This window comes from Talpa europaea, assembly GCF_964194135.1.
Source record: "Talpa europaea genome assembly, chromosome: 14".
Classification (NCBI taxonomy): domain Eukaryota; kingdom Metazoa; phylum Chordata; class Mammalia; order Eulipotyphla; family Talpidae; genus Talpa; species Talpa europaea.
Window position 1 is genome coordinate 14,827,351 of NC_140082.1, and position 17,880 is coordinate 14,845,230.

At 51.2% G+C, this 17,880-nt stretch overlaps 1 protein-coding gene across 1 annotated transcript; it reads right to left on the reverse strand.

Moving 5' to 3' along the window:
• Positions 1-1,376: 1,376 nt before the first annotated feature.
• On the reverse strand, positions 1,377-14,243 carry TCN2 (transcobalamin 2; the record flags this gene model as incomplete). Its single annotated transcript, XM_084254453.1, has 9 exons — positions 14,030-14,243; positions 11,264-11,456; positions 10,261-10,412; positions 9,117-9,278; positions 7,283-7,455; positions 6,969-7,155; positions 5,957-6,128; positions 3,468-3,583; positions 1,377-1,438 (listed from the first exon to the last, which is right to left on the reverse strand). Exons 1-9 carry the CDS (start codon positions 14,091-14,093, stop codon positions 1,377-1,379), a joined length of 1,281 nt encoding a protein of 426 aa, XP_084110579.1. The 5' UTR covers positions 14,094-14,243.
• Between the last annotated feature and the right edge of the window lie 3,637 nt (positions 14,244-17,880).

Genomic DNA, 17,880 nt, shown 5'->3' on the forward strand with positions numbered 1-17,880 from the left:
ACCAGTGTCTCTGGGATGGGGAGGCAGCAGCGTGGTGCAGTGACACCGGGCAAGGCGTCAAGTCATGGGGTGAGGATCTTGGCTCTGCCACCTCCAGACTGTGTGGCCCTAGGCAAGAGGAGCCCCACCCTGTGCTGTGGGGTTAAAGGTGAGTCATGGAGCAGTTGCCAGCCTGGAGGAAGGCGAGACACATGAACAAGCATGTGGAGCTCTGGGCACACATTTCACGGTACGCGCAGGGGTGGGTTTTCATTCCTGATACTCTCATGTTCATTTCAGTACAAAAAAATTTTAAAACACCTCCGTCCCCTCCCTGCCCAGTGTTTGGAAGTGGCTCTCTAGGAAGAGGCGCATTTAATCTTGTTTTCGAGGACTCCAGGAGCATCCAAGGGCTCCCTTCCCTTCCTTGGTGGGTTGTAGGCAAAGGGTGCCCCTTGGCCTGAACCCCAACTCCTAGAAGGCAGCCCAGGGTCAAGAGAGGCAGGGTGGTGCCCTGACTTAGGAAAGGCAGAGGCTCAGAGTACAAGCCTTCCTGGGCCCCCAGCTGAGTTTGGGCTCGCAACCTCAAAATCATAACGCACCCAATTTTCAGTGTTTGAGGGGAGGAGCCAGAAGGCCACCCCAGGCCAGCTCTGTGTGCCACTGTCAGAAACAGCCCCTGCCTGATGGTCTGGGTGAATCAATTTTCCTCTTTGAAGACCAATGTCTTTATCTGTCATGCAGAGATGAAAAGGAAAATATCAACAACTTTGGTTTGCACAAGAAAGTGTTTAGCAAGTATGTGCCCCATAAATAGTCAGCAGCATCATTATCCCCAGCTCCCAGGAGGATGTCATCCACCCTCTTCTGCTCCCCCCAGCGGCATCGCCCTTTCTCTGTACCCCAGCATGATGCACCAGAACACTGCAGCCATTGCACAATCAACGCTTTAATCATTTTGGAGGTGGACTTTGAGCAGCTCCATAGAGTCCTCACCAGTTACTGTGCCCCCAGTGGCTCGGGGCGCCCCCTGACACTGGAGTGGAGAGCTGGGGTCAGTCCTTTCTGCAGGTCCCCAGCCCAGAGCGGGTGGTACTCACGACATCAGTGGCCGGGGGAGGCTCCCGGTGCTGAGGCGTCTGAGACGCTTCAAGACCTTGGGCTCTGGTGGACTGCAGGGGATGCCTGCAGGGACCTTCTCGGGATGGTGCTTGGCTCTCTGCTCTGGGCGGGGCAGTGGCTTAGGACCCTCACAGGGTGGTGACTGGGGTAATCAGGGACACGGTCCAAGTGCACGTGAGGTGGCAGCAGGGTTAGGCACATGCCTGTCACGTGCATCTGGCTGGAGGGCAGAGACCCAGAGAGTGTGCAGGGCTGAAGTAGGTGAGCCCAAAGGGCTACCAGCTAACCAGCCTCAGCTCGATGGTTTCTCCGTCCTTGGGTCTGTAGTCAGCAATACCTGCAGAAACAGACCACGTGTGGGGGAAGGTTCGCAGGGCAGGGGGTCCCACGACCCAGTCATCTCCTGGACCCCCACTCTTATGGGTCTGGAAGATGCTCTCACGGTATGGCTGTGGGAAGCCAGGAAACAGAGTCTTCAGGAAACACTGAAATATGCAGCTCAGGGTCCCGGAGGCCCACAGGCCTCTCTTGCAGAGGGGACGCCCCTCAAGAGTAGTCACACTGGGCAGGGTGCGAGATAACCAACATGGAGGGAAAGAAAGCAGGGGCCTGACAATGCCCACCCCCAGATCATTGTCTCTGAGTCCCCTAGGGGTTGAGAGAAAGAGGAACTTGCTCTGTGAGGTGTGGAGGGAGAACCAGGACGATGGGTAAAGTCAGCCTTCACTCAGGCGGGACAATCTGGGCCCTGTAGGACCCCGGGATTCAAGCCCCAACTCTGGCACTCACTGGCTGTGTGACTTTGGATAAGTTATTTGACCTCTGTGAGTGCTAGGGTTCTCCAGGCCCTCCCTTTTCCCCATGACTTCCTGCTGGACTGTGGGGAACTCAGAGGCCCACATCTGCCTCTGCCTCATGTCTGTATGTCCTTTGGGTCCTCCCCCCAGGCCACATCCTCCAGTACAGACTTTAACAGTAGTGGAGCCACAATGGAGGGCCCCATCTGCTATCCCTTTGTTTTATTTCTCACTTTGGTCAAAAGCCAGGCAGGGAAAAAGAATGTTTTCCATTGGATCCCCTCAGAAAGTCCCACCTACAAAGCAAGTGGCCCATTGCCTGGCACATGGCTAGTGCCCTGAGGTTCATGTGGCGGGAGCAGGACAGTCTGGCTGCTGACCAGGTTTATGCACCAGGATGCTCATGATAGCCTGGAACCTATGAGTTAAACTGGAGACACCCTAGAGGTCCAGCAGGAGTTGTTAAATTGCATCCTATGATGTTGCTCCACTGCCAATTGTGCCATACACAGCCTGGAGGTGGGCCTAAGCCAGCCTAGCCATCCCTTCTCTCTAACCAATGGTGGGTGCAGAGCCTGGGTGACCTCCTAGCAACAGGGGTGGGTCCAAGAATCCACCTGTGTCCCAGTTTCACCTTTGAGATACCAGAAGTTTGCCAGAGGATTCAGAGACAAGTGTTCTCAGTCATAAAGGGAACAATCCCAGGAAGACACAGAAGGGCCTCCCTAGAGAAGGGAGTCACAGTGAAGTGTGCTGGCCCCTTGATCACACCAGCCCAGAAACTCCTATTCCCTCTGGACTCCACATGAACTAATTGATCTCACACCACAGAAGCTGGTTTGCATTGCATTTCCGGTTACCTGCAGCCCAAAGCATCCTAGTAGATGATGTAGTCTATTACAAAGAAAGGGAAGAGCTACACACACACCAACATAGAAAAATGTTGGTAATATAATAAGAACAAAAAAAAAATAAGCTGCAAAACCATCTACAGAGCTGGGCTTCCAATAGGCTAGCTATTAGCCACATGAGCCCAGTGAGCACTTGAAATCTTAGTACCCCAAAAAAGCATGCAAAATATGTCATCAGTAACTTTGCATTGATGACATCCTGGTATGAGAATATTGTCAATCTATTGGATTAAATAAGATGTTATTAATATTATTTGACCAAGCAAGAAAATTCAGAATTATACAAGCAGCTCACTTTTTACTTCTGTCAGCATTGCTGTAGAATATGGCTCCATTTTAATGAAAACAACAAACAAGCTTATATTTAAAAAATAATCTGAAGGAAAACACACCAAAAGTTAAAAGAAGGCATTTCTGGGGAGTAAATTTTGGGTGATTTTTAACTTTCTTTGCTGTCTATCTGCTGTCCTAGAATTGCCACAATAATTCTACAAAAATTCTAAGATCTCAGTTAAATGGATTATACATAACCTTGAGCCTCGATGATTATCTGAGGCTGGGGACCAGGAATTTCAGGGGCAAGCTGGGGTGAGTTGAGGAGGCCTGTGGCTGGGGCAGATGGGGGACATGTCCAGAGGTGGCAGGTCCCTAAACTCACCTTGCAGCAAGGGGACGTCGGGGTCCCGGAGGAGCTGCCAGAACTCACGTTCCCCAACTTTCTTCCCCATCACCAAGGTCAGGTAGGGACCTGACAAGGAGGCCTGGGTTCCATACCTACCAAAAGGAAGGCAAAGAGGGAGAAGAGGTGACTTCCGCTCCTGTGGACCCCAGGACAGGGTGGAGAGTGCCCACAAGAGCCCTGCCGTCCCCCTCAGGGCCAGCACTCGGCAAACCTGCCTCCATCCCTGTGGGTCTTCCCTCCACCCCTCCTCTCCAGCCCCGCTGACACTGTCCACTCAGGGGACTCATCCCCGCTGTACTGGCCACGACCACGGCCTGCAGGAAGGGACACACAGTACATGATCCCCTCAGCTGTAGACCCCTCTCTGAGGGCTGACATCATAGGGGGTGAGAATCAGAAGCTGCTGGCTTCGCCTAGAAGATCCTGTGTCCCATGGGAGAGGGTGTGGCCCAGGCAGAGAGACGCAGGAACATGCCAGGGAGGGACCCAGATAGCTGGTGGTGGGCCTGGGTCTCCGGTTCAGGAAGATTCTATGACTTGGTGACCTGATTCTGTGAATTAATTCTATGACTTCACTTCTCGTGGCTGGGTTGCTCTTCTCTTTGATTCTACCTTTGCCCCCTGTTACTCGAGAGGTCTGGAGTTAGAATGGGGCCTGGCAGCGAGGAGGCTCCTCACTCACACCCCCGTCCCGGACTCCAAGTGCCACTGCCAGAGGGATCCTCTTGAAACTCTGTGGGTCATGTCCTTCCCCCTTGCAAAAGGCTTAGCAGTGGTTGAGGGAGAATTTTTGTAATTTTAAGAACAGGAAAGAAAAAAGAAAAGAAACACAAGCCCACTCATGGTGACTCAGTCAAAGCGAAAGCATTATTTTAGAGAACACAGGAGTGACCCCTTTCCCCAGCCATGTCCACTCTGTGGGGCTGCTGGGGCCCTTCTCGGTGCACATGTCCCTCTCTGGCCTCCCTTCCAGCCCTCTGGCCCCCTTCTCCTCTCCTGCTCTACCTCCGTCTCCCCCACTCCTCTCCCCCCTCCCCTCCCCTTCCTGATCTAGCTTTCTCTAGGGCTGATTCTATGGTGTATATTCGGCTTTTTGCATTCCTGTGCTGGAACATGACCTTCATAACTGACCCCTGAACCCAATTCAGGCACCCACCCCCACTAACGAGAGAATTATTCTTCAGGCTGGTGTCCCTGACGGCTTCTCTGAGGTTCTGCAGTTCTGAATGAAAATGGTAGGCTCCATTTTTTTCATGTTGATGACAACATCCAAACACGAAAGCCAGCAGGCTCCAGACAGGCCCACCAAAGGGTTCCTCTGGGACCGTGTGCCCCTAGCAGCACCACCCAGATGTCAGGAAGAGGGGCCCGGGGGGGGGGGTCTCCAGAGCCTTAGCTGCCTGTGCCATCAAGCTTGATGGTGGCTTAGATCCAGCCACGGGCAGTGCCACCTGCTTCTCAGCAGATAGTCCTTATTTGAATGCCACTGGTTTTAAGGTTTTCTTTGTATTTAATTCACAAAGTTGTGAAGAACACATTTTAACTGTCCAGAGCTAGAAAGAGAAAGGCCTTGTAGTAGTAAACATGTTGTCAGTGCCCACCTAACTCACAGAGCAGAAATGACTCAACCTGGAGTCTGGAGAACATTGTCCTTTTTAGGGGCCTTTGCATCTCTCTGGCCTGACATTCCCCAGCTCAGATGACCCCTGACGTCAGTGTTTCCCACCCACCCCACCCCCAGTTGAAGGATGCTGTTCTTTGGGAATGCCAGTTGGGGAATAGAAACTGGGACCCTCTCAAATTGAGGCATCTCTTTCTATAAGAGCATCCCAGGGCCTGGGTGTCTTAGTGGAAAGCACTCAACTTCTCTGGGCTTGACTCCCCTTTGGTACAAAGAGAATCACCTCCATCTTTCCTGTCTTATTTAGGCACGGACAGCCCTGGCATAGGGCAGTGCTTTGGAAATGCTAATTCTCAAACTTGTCAAATCTCAGGAGGAGAAGCAAGTTGAAATATGTCCAACCTCCATATGCTACCCAGGGCTCGCCCTTGGTAATTCATCACAGGGATTAGGCCAAGACCATTTGATAATAAAACTTCTTATCCTTCGGAAAGCTAGGTTATACTGAGCGCTTACTCCATGCTGGACCTGGCACATATAAAAGGCCTGTGTCAGATCCTCGTAGGCACTCATTCCCAGGCCTCTGGCATCCTCGCTGATTTGTGGGTAAGTAAGTGGCTCTGGGCCCTGTAGTTCCAAGTGATGGAACTGGGATTCCAAGGTGGGGGTCTGGCGTGCCACCCATGGCCCCCTGTATCTGCTATAGAGTCGGGGTAGAAAAGCAGAGCCTGGGCTGGTGCCTCTCTCTAGGGAACTCTCTCTTCCACCCCATGTTTCTTCTGTGACCCCACTGCAAGGAAGTGGGGCCAGGCAGGTGAGGGATGGGAGGTTGGGGGGTTCTCACGTGAATCCTCCAAGCTCCTGGGCCTTCTTCAGGACATCTTCCAGGGAGGACCCAGCAGGGACAGAGATGGAGTGTCTATACATCGGCAGGACGCTGGGGACACTCAGCACGACGCTGATGTCCTCTGGAAGTTGGGTCTGTGAAAGGGTCTCTGTAGCTGGTTCTAACATGACTGCACCAAGGAGAAAGGAAGGGGCAGTTGGTGAGAGGGCAGGGGGCCTGGGAGTTCGTCCTCCTTTTTAGTTGAGAGATGCTGTGACTCCTCGGGACCTCTCCTCCCCACGATCCCAACTCAGTCAGTATCACTACCCCCTGCTCATCGAGACTTGGCTGCCATCTCAGCCCCGCGCCCCCCGCTGCCCAAGGTCAGGTCCCTAACTGATTTCTCTGCCTCTGGTACCTCTCCCACCTGTCTGCCACATAGCAGCCAGAGGGCTCTTTCTAGAATATGAATTTGTTAATATCACTCCTGTTACCTCTGGGGGTCGCCCTTCCTTTTTACTCTCCTGCTCATTCTCTCAACCACACTCTCCCAAGTGCCTTCTCCCAAATTCCAGTCTTTTACACTCCTTGCCTTTGTTCTTACTACCTCCTCTCTGCTCTGCCCTTTTTTCTCTCTCCACTGGCAGATCCCGCTCACCTGCTCAAGCCTCTCTCCCAGACGAAGCCCTGATTCTGCTGTTATCATCATAAATCAGAGCTAACCAAAATGTATTTCCCCCCATTCATTCACTCATTCATTCATTCAGACATTTTTATACTGGCCATCATACAAGGGGCTAGAATTTCATGGTACACCCAGAGATCTCCACTTGGTATCTCCCTCCCCACACCACAAGCTTCTAGAAACTGTGGTCTTAGCTTCCAGTGCTGCTAGTGTATCATACACACCCACAAACCCACGTTGAACAGCATAGCAGGGCTAAGCCAGCTCCCCTCCCTGGGCCATGCAGATGTCAATATGCACCCTGCAGGTTGAAAAGATCTGTGCTTCCGTGAAAAGCCTGGTTACCTCTTGGTGCCAGGCAGTCTGGGGAGATGAGATCCACATAGCTCTTGTGGTTCAGGACAGGCAGCAGCTGGGAGATCATGAGAACATTCTTGAATGTCCCCTCCTGCAGGCTGGCCAACAGAGCAGCCCTCGCCTTGAGGCATGCTGTGCCCAGCTGGACCCCGGGCAATGGGGAGGTCATCAGAAACTGGTGACAGAGGAGAGATGGACAGTGGGTGAGTCAGCAACAGGGAGGCACTAGGTCTTCCAACCCGTGACCAGTCACTCCTCGCCAGCCACCAGGGTAGACTATGGCTCCAGGGTCTGTTTCCCACCTGCAGCGCCAGAGGGGTGCTGTAGATATTCCCAAAGTAACCCTCTGGGGTCTGTGCCTTCAGGATCTTTTCTCTCACTGTCCTGATGGCCAGCAATATCCGGTTTCTCTGATCTGGGTTGAGATTGGAGCGCTCCAGACAGGTGAAGGCCAAGCCTGCCATGGCCATGGTGTCTGCAGGGGATAAGACATGTGATTGTGGGACTCCCTGGTGGCGCAGTGGTTGAGCACTGGGCTGCAAAGCTGCCCTCAGCCTCTGCAGCACCAATTCGATCCCCGGCTACCAGCGAGGGTCCCACATGGCATGGCAGACCTCTCCTGCCGCACCCACTGCTCCCCTCAGCAGTGTATTTCATTAGTCTGCCTGTTCTGTTCCCTGCTCTGGCTCTAGTGAATTCTCTCACCCTCCCACGCTTCTAACTGTACCCAGTGCTTGTATAAATAAATAAATAAATCTTTAAAAAAAAAAAAAAAGACGTGGTTGCCTGAGAGCCAAGCAGGGCCTGGGGACAGTGAGTTTGAAGGAGGGCTTGAAGAAGGGGGTGACATGCTCAGATCAGCATTTTAGAAAGCTTCTGCCAGCTAAGGGGACAACTCAGCCCAGCTTGCCCCGGACTCTCCTAGTTCAGGCGCTGGAAGTCCAAGGTCCGAGGAAATCCCCTTGGTTGTCCACAAACCAGGATGATGGACATCAAACCCCTGCCTACAACTAGGGTGTTAGAGGTTATGGAGAGAACTGGAGGAGGGAGGTCCAAGAGTACCTTGTTTTACACTTCCATCCCTGAACCTGCCTGCACTTTGCAATCACCAGGGAAGTTTTAAACAATGCAAAGCAAGATCTATCCCTGGTGGTCTGATTTAATAGACTCTGGGTTTTTAAAAAAATATGTATTTATTTACTTATACATACAAGAACTGGGGTGTAGGCCAGAGGTGGCGGGGGTGAGAGGATTCACCAAGACAGTGTGGGGCGCGGAACAGGCGACATCTACTGAAATACACTGCTGAGGGGAGCAGTGGGCAACACAGGAGAGGTCTGCTGCACCATGTGTGTTGTTTCCTGGCTGGGGATTGAACTTGTGCTGCAGTGGCTGGTGACAGCTTCATAGTGCTGAAACTTAACCCCTTGCACCACCAGGGAGGCACTGACTCTGGGGTTTTTTAAAGCCCCTACCACCCAGTCCTGGCCCAAGGTGATTTACTATGCCCAGTGGTTTTTTTTTTTTTTACAAGTTTCTGAAGCAGAATAAGCTCCCTGCTGGCGGGCGTCCTCCGCCTTCTCCTCTCTGGACACCTCTCTCTGGGCCCAGATCATCTCCATCCTACCCTGGCCTTTGAGTGCACATGCACTCACTCCCAGAATCCCGCAGCTAGAAGAGACCTTGAATTACAAGGATAAGAATAGGGCACTGGAGGCCCAAGGTCACATAGTGAGGAACCACATCTCAGGCTTCCCAGCTTATATGATAGTAAGATCACGGCCACGTCTGCTTGCAGGCATGCACTGTGCCAAGATCTTTATTTGCAAGGCATCCTTGATCCAGACGTGACCTGGCCGTTATTTTACAGGAGAAGATGAACCAGAAGCTTGGCTGACTTGCCCAGGTGTCCTACAGCAACCTAGGAGAGCTGGGATCCAGATTGCAGCCTGGCTCCAGGAATGGTTCCCAGTCACTGCACCACATAAGCCCTCGCCTTTGGCTCCTAAGGGTGTGGATAAGGAGCATCCCAAGGAAAGGTAAGTACGTGGCCAAGGGCTAAGGTAAGAAGTTGGGCATAGGGGCCAGGGGCTGAAAGAACACCTGCCCGACCGAGGTGGGGACAGGTGCACTCACCCACAGAGAGGTGACGTTGGTGGAGGAGTTGGTCGTGTTCAACAGCATGCAGGAGCCTGCCCACCACACTGTCATGGACCCGCTTCTGGTGGACACACAGGGCCAGGATGCCCAGGCCATACTTGTAGTAGCTGGTGTGGGGGTGACCCTTGTGATTGTGGCCTGGGAGGGAGGAAATCGTGGGGCAGGGGTGTCACAAAGGGCCGGAGGCATTGTCTCTCTGCCCCACCCAGTAATGAACCCTGCCATTGCACAGAAACCCATTGGCTACACTGCCTGACACCCTGTTTTGGGTTGTGTTTTTCTTCATTTCTTCAACATACATTGTAATCCCCACTAGTTAGTATGTGCAGGTGCTGTGTCAGAGGGAGGAATACAGTGAATACAGGCTGGACTCCACAGCAGAGCCTCTGACAATAGAACAAATCATGCACATGATGGAAGGAGTCTTGGAGTAGGGGGGAAGTAAGGGCAGGATTCTCTAAGGAAGTAGTGATGGGGAGGTGGGGTGGCACAGGTAGGATGGCACAGGTAGGGTGGCACAGGCAGTGGGGGGCTAAAGGTAGAGCAGGAGGGAGAGAAGGGGAAGAAAACCTTCTAGACAAAGGGGACATATACGAAGACCCTGGCTTGCAAGCTGGGAGAAGGCCAGTCTGGCCAGTGCCCATGAAAGGCAGGTGAGGCAGTAAGCTAGAGAGTGGACAAGCGGAACCTGGAGATAGCTTGTGCCCAGGACTGTGAACCCAGCAGTGAGCAGCTCCTGCAGGTATAGGCAATGCTAACAAGATCAGATTTCTACTTAAAATGCTCGTTCTGGTTGTCCCCTGCTAGGTCTTATAGGACAAAAGTTAGCAGAGATACAGTTAGGAGTGTGTAGGAAGGAGGCCAGGTAGTTGTCCCGCAGGGGGATAGTCAGGTCCAGCTTGGGGGCTGAGCAGCAGGACTTTGTGCATGTGGGTTGCAGGAAAGGTTTCATCAAGGATGGCTGCTGAGACAGGCCTGAGCCTTTCAGTGGACAGTGAGGCAAATAGGATGGAGATGCCTACAGAGAAATCCCCAAGCCCTGGCACAGATGTTTCAGCAGTGAACATTGTGTGCTGAGCCCTCCCAGCTACTCCCACCTCAGCAGGCTGTGTCCTCTCACCAATGGCCCTTTTCTCTTCCTCCAGGAACCGCTTGAGCTGTGAGACCAGCTTATCCCCCTTGTGGCCCCCAACAAACTCGCAGTTGGCCCTAAGAGCGAGCAGGTAGAGGGCCAGCTGGCCCATGGAGGGTTTGTCGTCATCATCACTAGACCTAGGGTGAGACCAGGGAGCAACATGAGAAAGTGCTTTGCTGGTAAAGCTGGCTTGGGGTCCCCTAAAAGTCACAAAATGGGAAAAATTCTAGCAGCTGGGACTTTTGCTAGAACTGCCAAAAGCAGAGATAGAGAGGTAGGTAAGCTGTGAGGTGCACAACATGCATTTTTTATAAAGATGAAAAGTTAAACTCAAGGATAAACTCTGTGGGCTCAAGCATCCAAGTAATCTGGGCCTGCCCCAACATTCTGCCCACACTTTGTCCACACACTGTCCCTTTTCTTTCCTCTTCCTCTTCTGAGAAGGAAGCCCCTGACTAGTCCACTTCCCCCTAGCCACCACAGTAGACCATGATGGTTAATTCCCTGGGTGGGAATCCAAGCAGGAGATGCTTCATGGCTGCTCCTGATTCTTCATCCCTCGTTCAGACTCCCATGCTGGACCTCAGAACAGTCCTACCTTCAAGCTCCCTGGAACGGAAGCACTGAAAGAGTCAGATGCTGCTTTTGGGCTCGGTAGGAAGAGTGCAGTCATGGATTAGTGTCCGCTTCAGGCATAGGAGGAGAGCAAAGAGCATGAGATGCTTCTGGGTTTAGGATGAAGAGTGTAGTCATGGATTTGTCATGTCTGTCTCAGGTATATAGGTTGGTGCAATAGCAGCACAAGGTTCCTGTATTGGCATCTGCCATCTAATCAAACCACACTCTTCTTTGTACAGATGGAGAAAGACCCAGACTTGCATAAGGCCTCCCAACAAAACAGTGACAGACCCAAACCAGAATGTAGCTCTCCTGTCTCTTAGGATGTAAGCAAACCATAGGGAAAGGAGAAGAGAAGATGCAGCCATACCTCAGGAGGCTTTGTTGGTAATTGAACTTGAGGCTGTGCAGGTAGAGGGCCTCCTTGTCCCCAGCCTGCAGGCTGGACAGGCGCAGGCCCACGTAGAGACTGGGGTTCAGATACTCCAGGGAGAGCAGGTCCATCCAGGGCAAGACGCGCTGGCCCAGTCTTTCTACTATCTTGCTGTCTACCTCTGGTATTTCTTAGGAAAGATAACAGGGCAAGTAAGGTCTCAGGAACAAGCCACCAGCAAGGAACTACCTTTACCTTACCTTGTATGAAATCTGGCCATAATGAAAGGCAGTAGGGGGTGAATTGGAGGGCAAGGAACATTATTCTGAGAGAGCGACTGGAGTGGGCAAGGGAGAAGTGGCAGGCCCAGGGCAGAGGAAGCTGGTGCCAGCCAACCACTCTGCTATCAGGAGTGAGAGACCAGATGCCAAGCTACATGGTGTGCCCAGGCACCATGCCTGCTGTGATGAAGTGCTGTTGTCATCATTTTGCATAAAAGAGGAAACAGAAGTTCAAAGTTGTACGGGTCTTCCAATAGGCTGCAGAGCCTAAGACACCTGTCTGCAAAGCCCCTGCTCTCTGGCCTCTGCTCCCACTTACAAACGCTTCAATCCACACGGATAACATATTCCACATGCAGTGTCAGAGACACTGCACACTGCCCACTGGCTGGCTGATGAGGTTCGTGTGTGCAGACCTCAAAATAATGCTTGCCTGGACACCTCTGTTTGGGTGCCACCCCTAAGAGTTGAACTGTTAGAGCCATCGTGGGGTTGACTTGAACCTGTATAACCAAAACGCCAAGTGGCCTCAAAGGTATTTCCCAGCTCCAGTGGATTGTGCCTCCCTGAAGGCACTTTGGACTTTTCCCCATTTACTGCCTCCCAGGGGCCCCAGAGCAGCAGCTGCCTCCACTGTGCCTTAAGCTAGGATGTGGGCAGCGACCCCTCCCAGGGGACAGTGGGAAGAGGGCATGGCCTGCCTCTTGGGCCTCCTGGCACAAAACCCAAGGTTCCACTCACATGGCCCCATCCCCCCCAGTTTGGGTCCTACATCATATGCCTGTCTCCCCCAAGTCAGATTCTGTGGCTACGAGAGATGGGGTGTGTAGAAGAGCAGGTGCTTTCCTTTTCTGTCTCTTTCTCCAGTTTCTACATCTCTCAGCCTGTCTTTCTGGTCATCTGAACCCCCCTCCTTTTGCCCCTCCCTTTTCTTAAACTTGTGAGGAGCCCCATATGCCCCCGGGCCCTGACCTCCACCGCAGTGAGTCAGCCCTGGGCTTACAAGTGATAAGAGGAACTGGACTGTAAAGAGAGATTGATGACCACGATCTAGCCCCAGAAGGAAGGAGCCAGGCAGATTCACCCAGGGTAATAAAAGAGGCCTGGGACATGCCACCCCTCCACCCCTACCCTGGGAGTGCTAGCTCCTGGGAACTTGGATTCTGCCAACCAAGGCTGACTGATGTCCACACTGGGAAGCCCAGGAGCCCACCTGGCACAGGCATGGATGCAGCTGCCTTGTCAATTTCACAGCCACACAAAACTGTAAACTGGTCCAGTGGCCTGTGGGATCCTCACTCACCACAGGAAGGCAGGGAGCATTTGACAGGTGAGGGAATGAGGCCGAAACTAAATATCTCAGCAGCAATGGCTATCCCCCCAAACCCAGCCCCGGATTCTCCCCCACGGGAAGGGAACTCTTGTCAGGTCAGGCAGATGGACCAACTGTTAAGAGTCACACCGGGTGAAGATGAGGATGGGGCCCAGGTCTCCTCTGGGTGCTGTTTGGACAAGAACCAAGAGCCCAGGGCTAAGGGCCTGGCTGGACTTGTGTGACAAAGGCCAGAGTCTCTGGTCCCCAGGAAAGGCCCTGGCCTGGAGTTCAAAGAATTACTTTGGGCAAAGCCCGAGAGAGCTGGAACATCTGGAATCTGAAGAGGGAGACGAGAGACCAGAGGCCCCCAAGTCCTGCAGCTTCTCTTTCCTTCTACCTGTGTGCTCAGACTCACAAGCAGATCCCTAGAGGCCTTTGGGGCCCCAGCCTTGGGACACAGAGCTCAAGCAACCAGGCCCCTGGGTGTGGGTGTAACCGAAAGATCTCACCACCACCAGACCAGCCGGCACCCCTCTGGGACTCACTGTCAGGGTCTCCCGTTCACTTCCTTCGACCTGGGTGCTGGTCCCCACTCTTTCCCTTGCCAGCTCCTTTTCTTCCCTTGAGTCTCAGTTCCTTTGTTGCTTCCTGGTCCTTAGAAAACTTCTCCTGACCTCTCTTCCGAACCCCTGGTCCCTGGCCTGCTCCCCTCACGCTGACTGGCTTCCTTTGGCACCACCTGCCCCCCTACCCGCAGCACCCATTTGCCTCTTGACTCCTTTGGCTGGTCCCCTTCACTAGAATGGAGGCTCCAGGGCAGCAGGGACAGGCTGTCTTGCTCTGTTTTTCCCCCCAAGCCCAACACAACCCCTGGCACAGAGGAGGCTCAATCAATGCACCTTGAATAAATGAATAAACAAGTGACCGAAATAATAGAGATGGTCTTATCTGGTGAGGGGGCAGACATACGATTAATCTCAATACAAAATGCCAGAGATGGTTCAGCTAAACCCAAACTGCCGTGGGAGCTTGAAGGGCAGATAAGTTCCTACCACCACTACCCACCACCATGACGTCGGAGCCTCAGTTTCCCCAGCTATGTAAAGAGGGCTTGGGCAAGATGGCACCCCCTCCAAAGGACCCAGGAGGAAAGATACGGTTACTCACCACAGATGTCAGCGAGAGCCCCCAGGCCCCCCAGCAGGAGGAGGAGGGCCCTAAAGCACCCCATGGCAGGAGCAGGGGCTGAGTGGCAGGCAGGAAGTAGGACAGACTCCTGGAGCTGGCCTGCGGACTGTCCTGACCACAGCTGGCCACAGCTCCAAAAGAGGCGTCTTCCTGTCACTGATTAATCCCTCCACGCCCGACAGCAGGCTGCCAAGTCAGCAGAGAAAGGGGAAAAGGTTTGTAGCCAAGGGGAAAAGAAGGCCAAAGAACAGGGGAGGGAAGGGCTGTCCCCGAGGTAGGTGCAAGGGGAGAGGAGGGCCAGTGGGATGGTGTGAGACACCTGGAGGCAACCACATTTGGGGTCCCCACTGCCTAGAGTGCCCTGGGTCGGCACACAAGTCCCAACATTTGATCTGCCCAAATCTGTCCCGACGTCTGTTCTGTGTCCCCCAACTGTCCCAGCAGTGGACAGGCCGCATTGAGGCGCCTACCTGGTACCCCTCACAAAAGAAGCCCCTGGAAACACCCACTTTGGGCTGGACAGGGAGCAGAACGGGGGTAGGAGGGTCACATGAGCGAGACTGCTGGGAGTCATCTGATCTCTGCACACACTCCCAAGAGGCGGGGGCTGGCCGGGTCCAGATCAGACTGGCCAGTTTTTACAATCACCGGAAAGCTGGGAGCCTCCGGGAGACAAAGCCAAACAAAATAAGATAAGGGGCGGGATTTAATCTTTTGAGACACAGACACTGGTAGCAGGGCTACTTGTCAGAACCTTAAGGAAAGTAAACTTAGAAAATCTCTGCAAAAAGGAGAGAGAAAAAGTGTTCCTCATGCTCAGCTCCTCAGGAGGATCAGTGTACAGGCATTCACTCTGGCAGAGCTGTGTGCCCTTGGCTGGTCATTTAACCCCTCTCAGTTGGAAAGAGTTTTCTCCTGTGTGAGACGAGAGAACCAGTCAAGATCATTGTAGTTAAACTGCCTTCCAGCTCAGCCTGTAAAGAGGTTATGCCCTTAATCATTTCCAAATGTGATTTTGATTGTAATCATTTTATGGCACATTGCCAAAGTTCATTGTTCAAGATAATCTAGTTTTGTGTCTGACTTAAGGCAAGTCAAACTCTTGACATAAATAAGATGTCTGTTCACTGACATACTTTACAGACTTAAAATTAGACTGTCTGGTGGAGGCAGGTTGGGTAAGTGAGGTTCTGGGGAAGGAGGGAGACTAGCTGGAGGCACAATTTCTGTAGATCTTTGGGTTCGAACCTCCAGGGGACCTTGTGATGTATATGTAGTGGAGACAACTTGGTCTGGGATTGGATGGCCTCAGTCCCTCCACCCCCACTGCCAACTCCGCCAGTGGTAAGTGGCAGGGCTTTCAGTTGCTGACACCTCCAGGAGAGCATCCTGGAGGAGGCATCCTTGCTAGAGCAGTTGCCATCTCCTGGCAGGGAGCAGGTGCATTAAAAGCACAGTGGCTGGCTGTGACCTTGGTCACAAAAAGTGAAAAAAAAAAAAAAAAAAAAAAGGAAGAAAAAAAAGAAAGAAAGAAAGAAAAAGATGACCAAATTGGTTGGTTCAGGATTTCTATTTGGGGGCCTATTGCTGAGAAATAAAAATTAACTTGGAATGAGAAAGTACAAGTCTTCCTGTGCGTACAAGGACCGGTGCACATAAAGCCAGCCACAACATGAATGGGGAAGATTATATTTCCCAGGGTCACCGTGTAGCTGTAAAATGTCCTAATAACTTGTTCTTTGAGTGACTGTGACATTTTTACTGGTAGTTCTTTTTCCCTAAAATCACAAGCTATCAGAAATGTGCCACTGAAATCATGCTAGTAAGAATGAAGCATGCGGGCCTCCCCGGTGGCGCAGCGGTTGAGCGCTGGGTTGCGAAGCTGCCAGCAGCCTCTGCAGCGCCGGTTCGATCCCCGGCTGCTCCCCAGCCGCCGGAGGAGGGTCCCACATGGCACGCAGACCTCTCCTGCTGCCCGCTGCTCCCCTCAGCAGTGTACTTTGGTCCTTCTGCCTGCTCTGCTCCCCGCTCTGGCTCTGGTGAATTCTCTCACCCTCCCGTGCTTCTGACTGTACCCAGTGCATGTATAAACAAAACAAACAAATGAATAAATAAATAAATAAAACATGCCTCTAAAAAAAAAAAAAAAAAAAAAAAAAAAAAAGAATGAAGCATGCCAGGAGGAGCTAAGTCACTTTGACACGGAGAACCAGCCTCAGAGGAGTTGCTGGACACAACATTCTATGCCTATACTAATGTTTGCAAGGAGCAGGGACGTTGTCCATTTTGCTGACTAGACCAGAGTCAGCTCTTCTCCCCCAGTCCTGCCACTGAGCCTAACATTGTATTGCGTCTATTAAAACACTACTTGGCTTGCTTTTTACCTAACTCCGCCCCTCCCTCCCCAAAAAAGGGTTTATAAATTTTTGTTTGTGTGGGAGGTCTCCCTCATGGCAATGGAACAACAAAGTTGACACTTTGTCAGACTAAGGGTTTGTTTCTGGTGGTGTTAAGCTCACTGAGCTAGGATACAGTCTATGAAAGAATCCAAAAGAGAAAGGTAAAATTGTATGCAAAGTGGATAGCTTGCAAAGAATGGCTATAACAAAGGGAATTTTACAGGGACTACACCTGAGAGGAGAAAGCATACATTGTACAAAAATGAAGAATGATGTCAAATATATATAAATAAAATAAAAAAACAAATATACATTTGTATGATTAAATATGGAATGTCCATTTTATTATTTTGTAATGTAAATATATAAAACCCTTATTTTAGATCCCATTTAATGGAGAAAGTGGTTCATAATTAATCTTCATGTGAAAAATCACACAAGTAGCACATATTGATGGCACACAAATTACAAAATACAAGTTTGTTAAGGAAGAAGAAAGTAACATACTGAATAGTTTTGCCACCCTCAAAAGCCCCTTGTACTTCACCTCTTCTCTCTACCACCGAATCCTTGGAACCATTATCTTTTAACTGCCACTATAATTTTCCTTTTCCAGAATGTCATTAAAAATTGAAATATTACAATTTTGAAATCTCCACCTTCTTCCTCCACCCACCCACCCCCCAAAAAAAAAGCTTTTACAGATTGGTTTCTTTCACTTATCAATGTATGTTTAAGACTATGTTAAGTGTTGCTGCAAATTGCATAAGTTTATCTTTTTTTGATTGCTGAGTCTTCTTGATCCAGTCATCTATTTTTGGGCATTTGGGCTGTTTCCATAGCTTAGCTATTGTAAATAGTGCTGCTATAAACATAGGGGTGCAGGTGCCCTTTTGAATTAATGTTTCTGTGTCCTTTGGGTAAATACCTAAGAGTGGAATTGCTGGATCATATGGAAGCTCCCTCTTTAGCAGGTTGAGGAATCTTCACACAGCTTTCATAGCAGGAATTTAGAAAACCTAAATAAGGGATCAGGAAAGACTAATTATAATAAAGTAAAAATCAAAATCAACAAGCAACTATAAACCAGAGACACACTAGGGAGGGCGGGGGGAGGTGGGGGGATTAGGGTCAAACTAAGGGGGGTGGGAATTGTATGGGGGCTATAACCAAGATGAAAGTGCATACATTGTGCAAAAATAAAAAATGATGTAAAAAATCAGAAAAAAAAAAAGACTATATAAGTGTCCTCTGGAGTCGCTATACATCTGTGAGGAAAAAAATCCACTTTTGCTCTATTTCATCACCCTAAGAGCAAAAGAACCAAAGGAAAAACCGAAGGCCTAAAGCCAAGTGAGAGCAGACGCATTCAGCGCCCGGCGGCGCCTGCCTGCAGCGGTCTCTTCATTCCGGAAGCCAAGTTCTGACCCC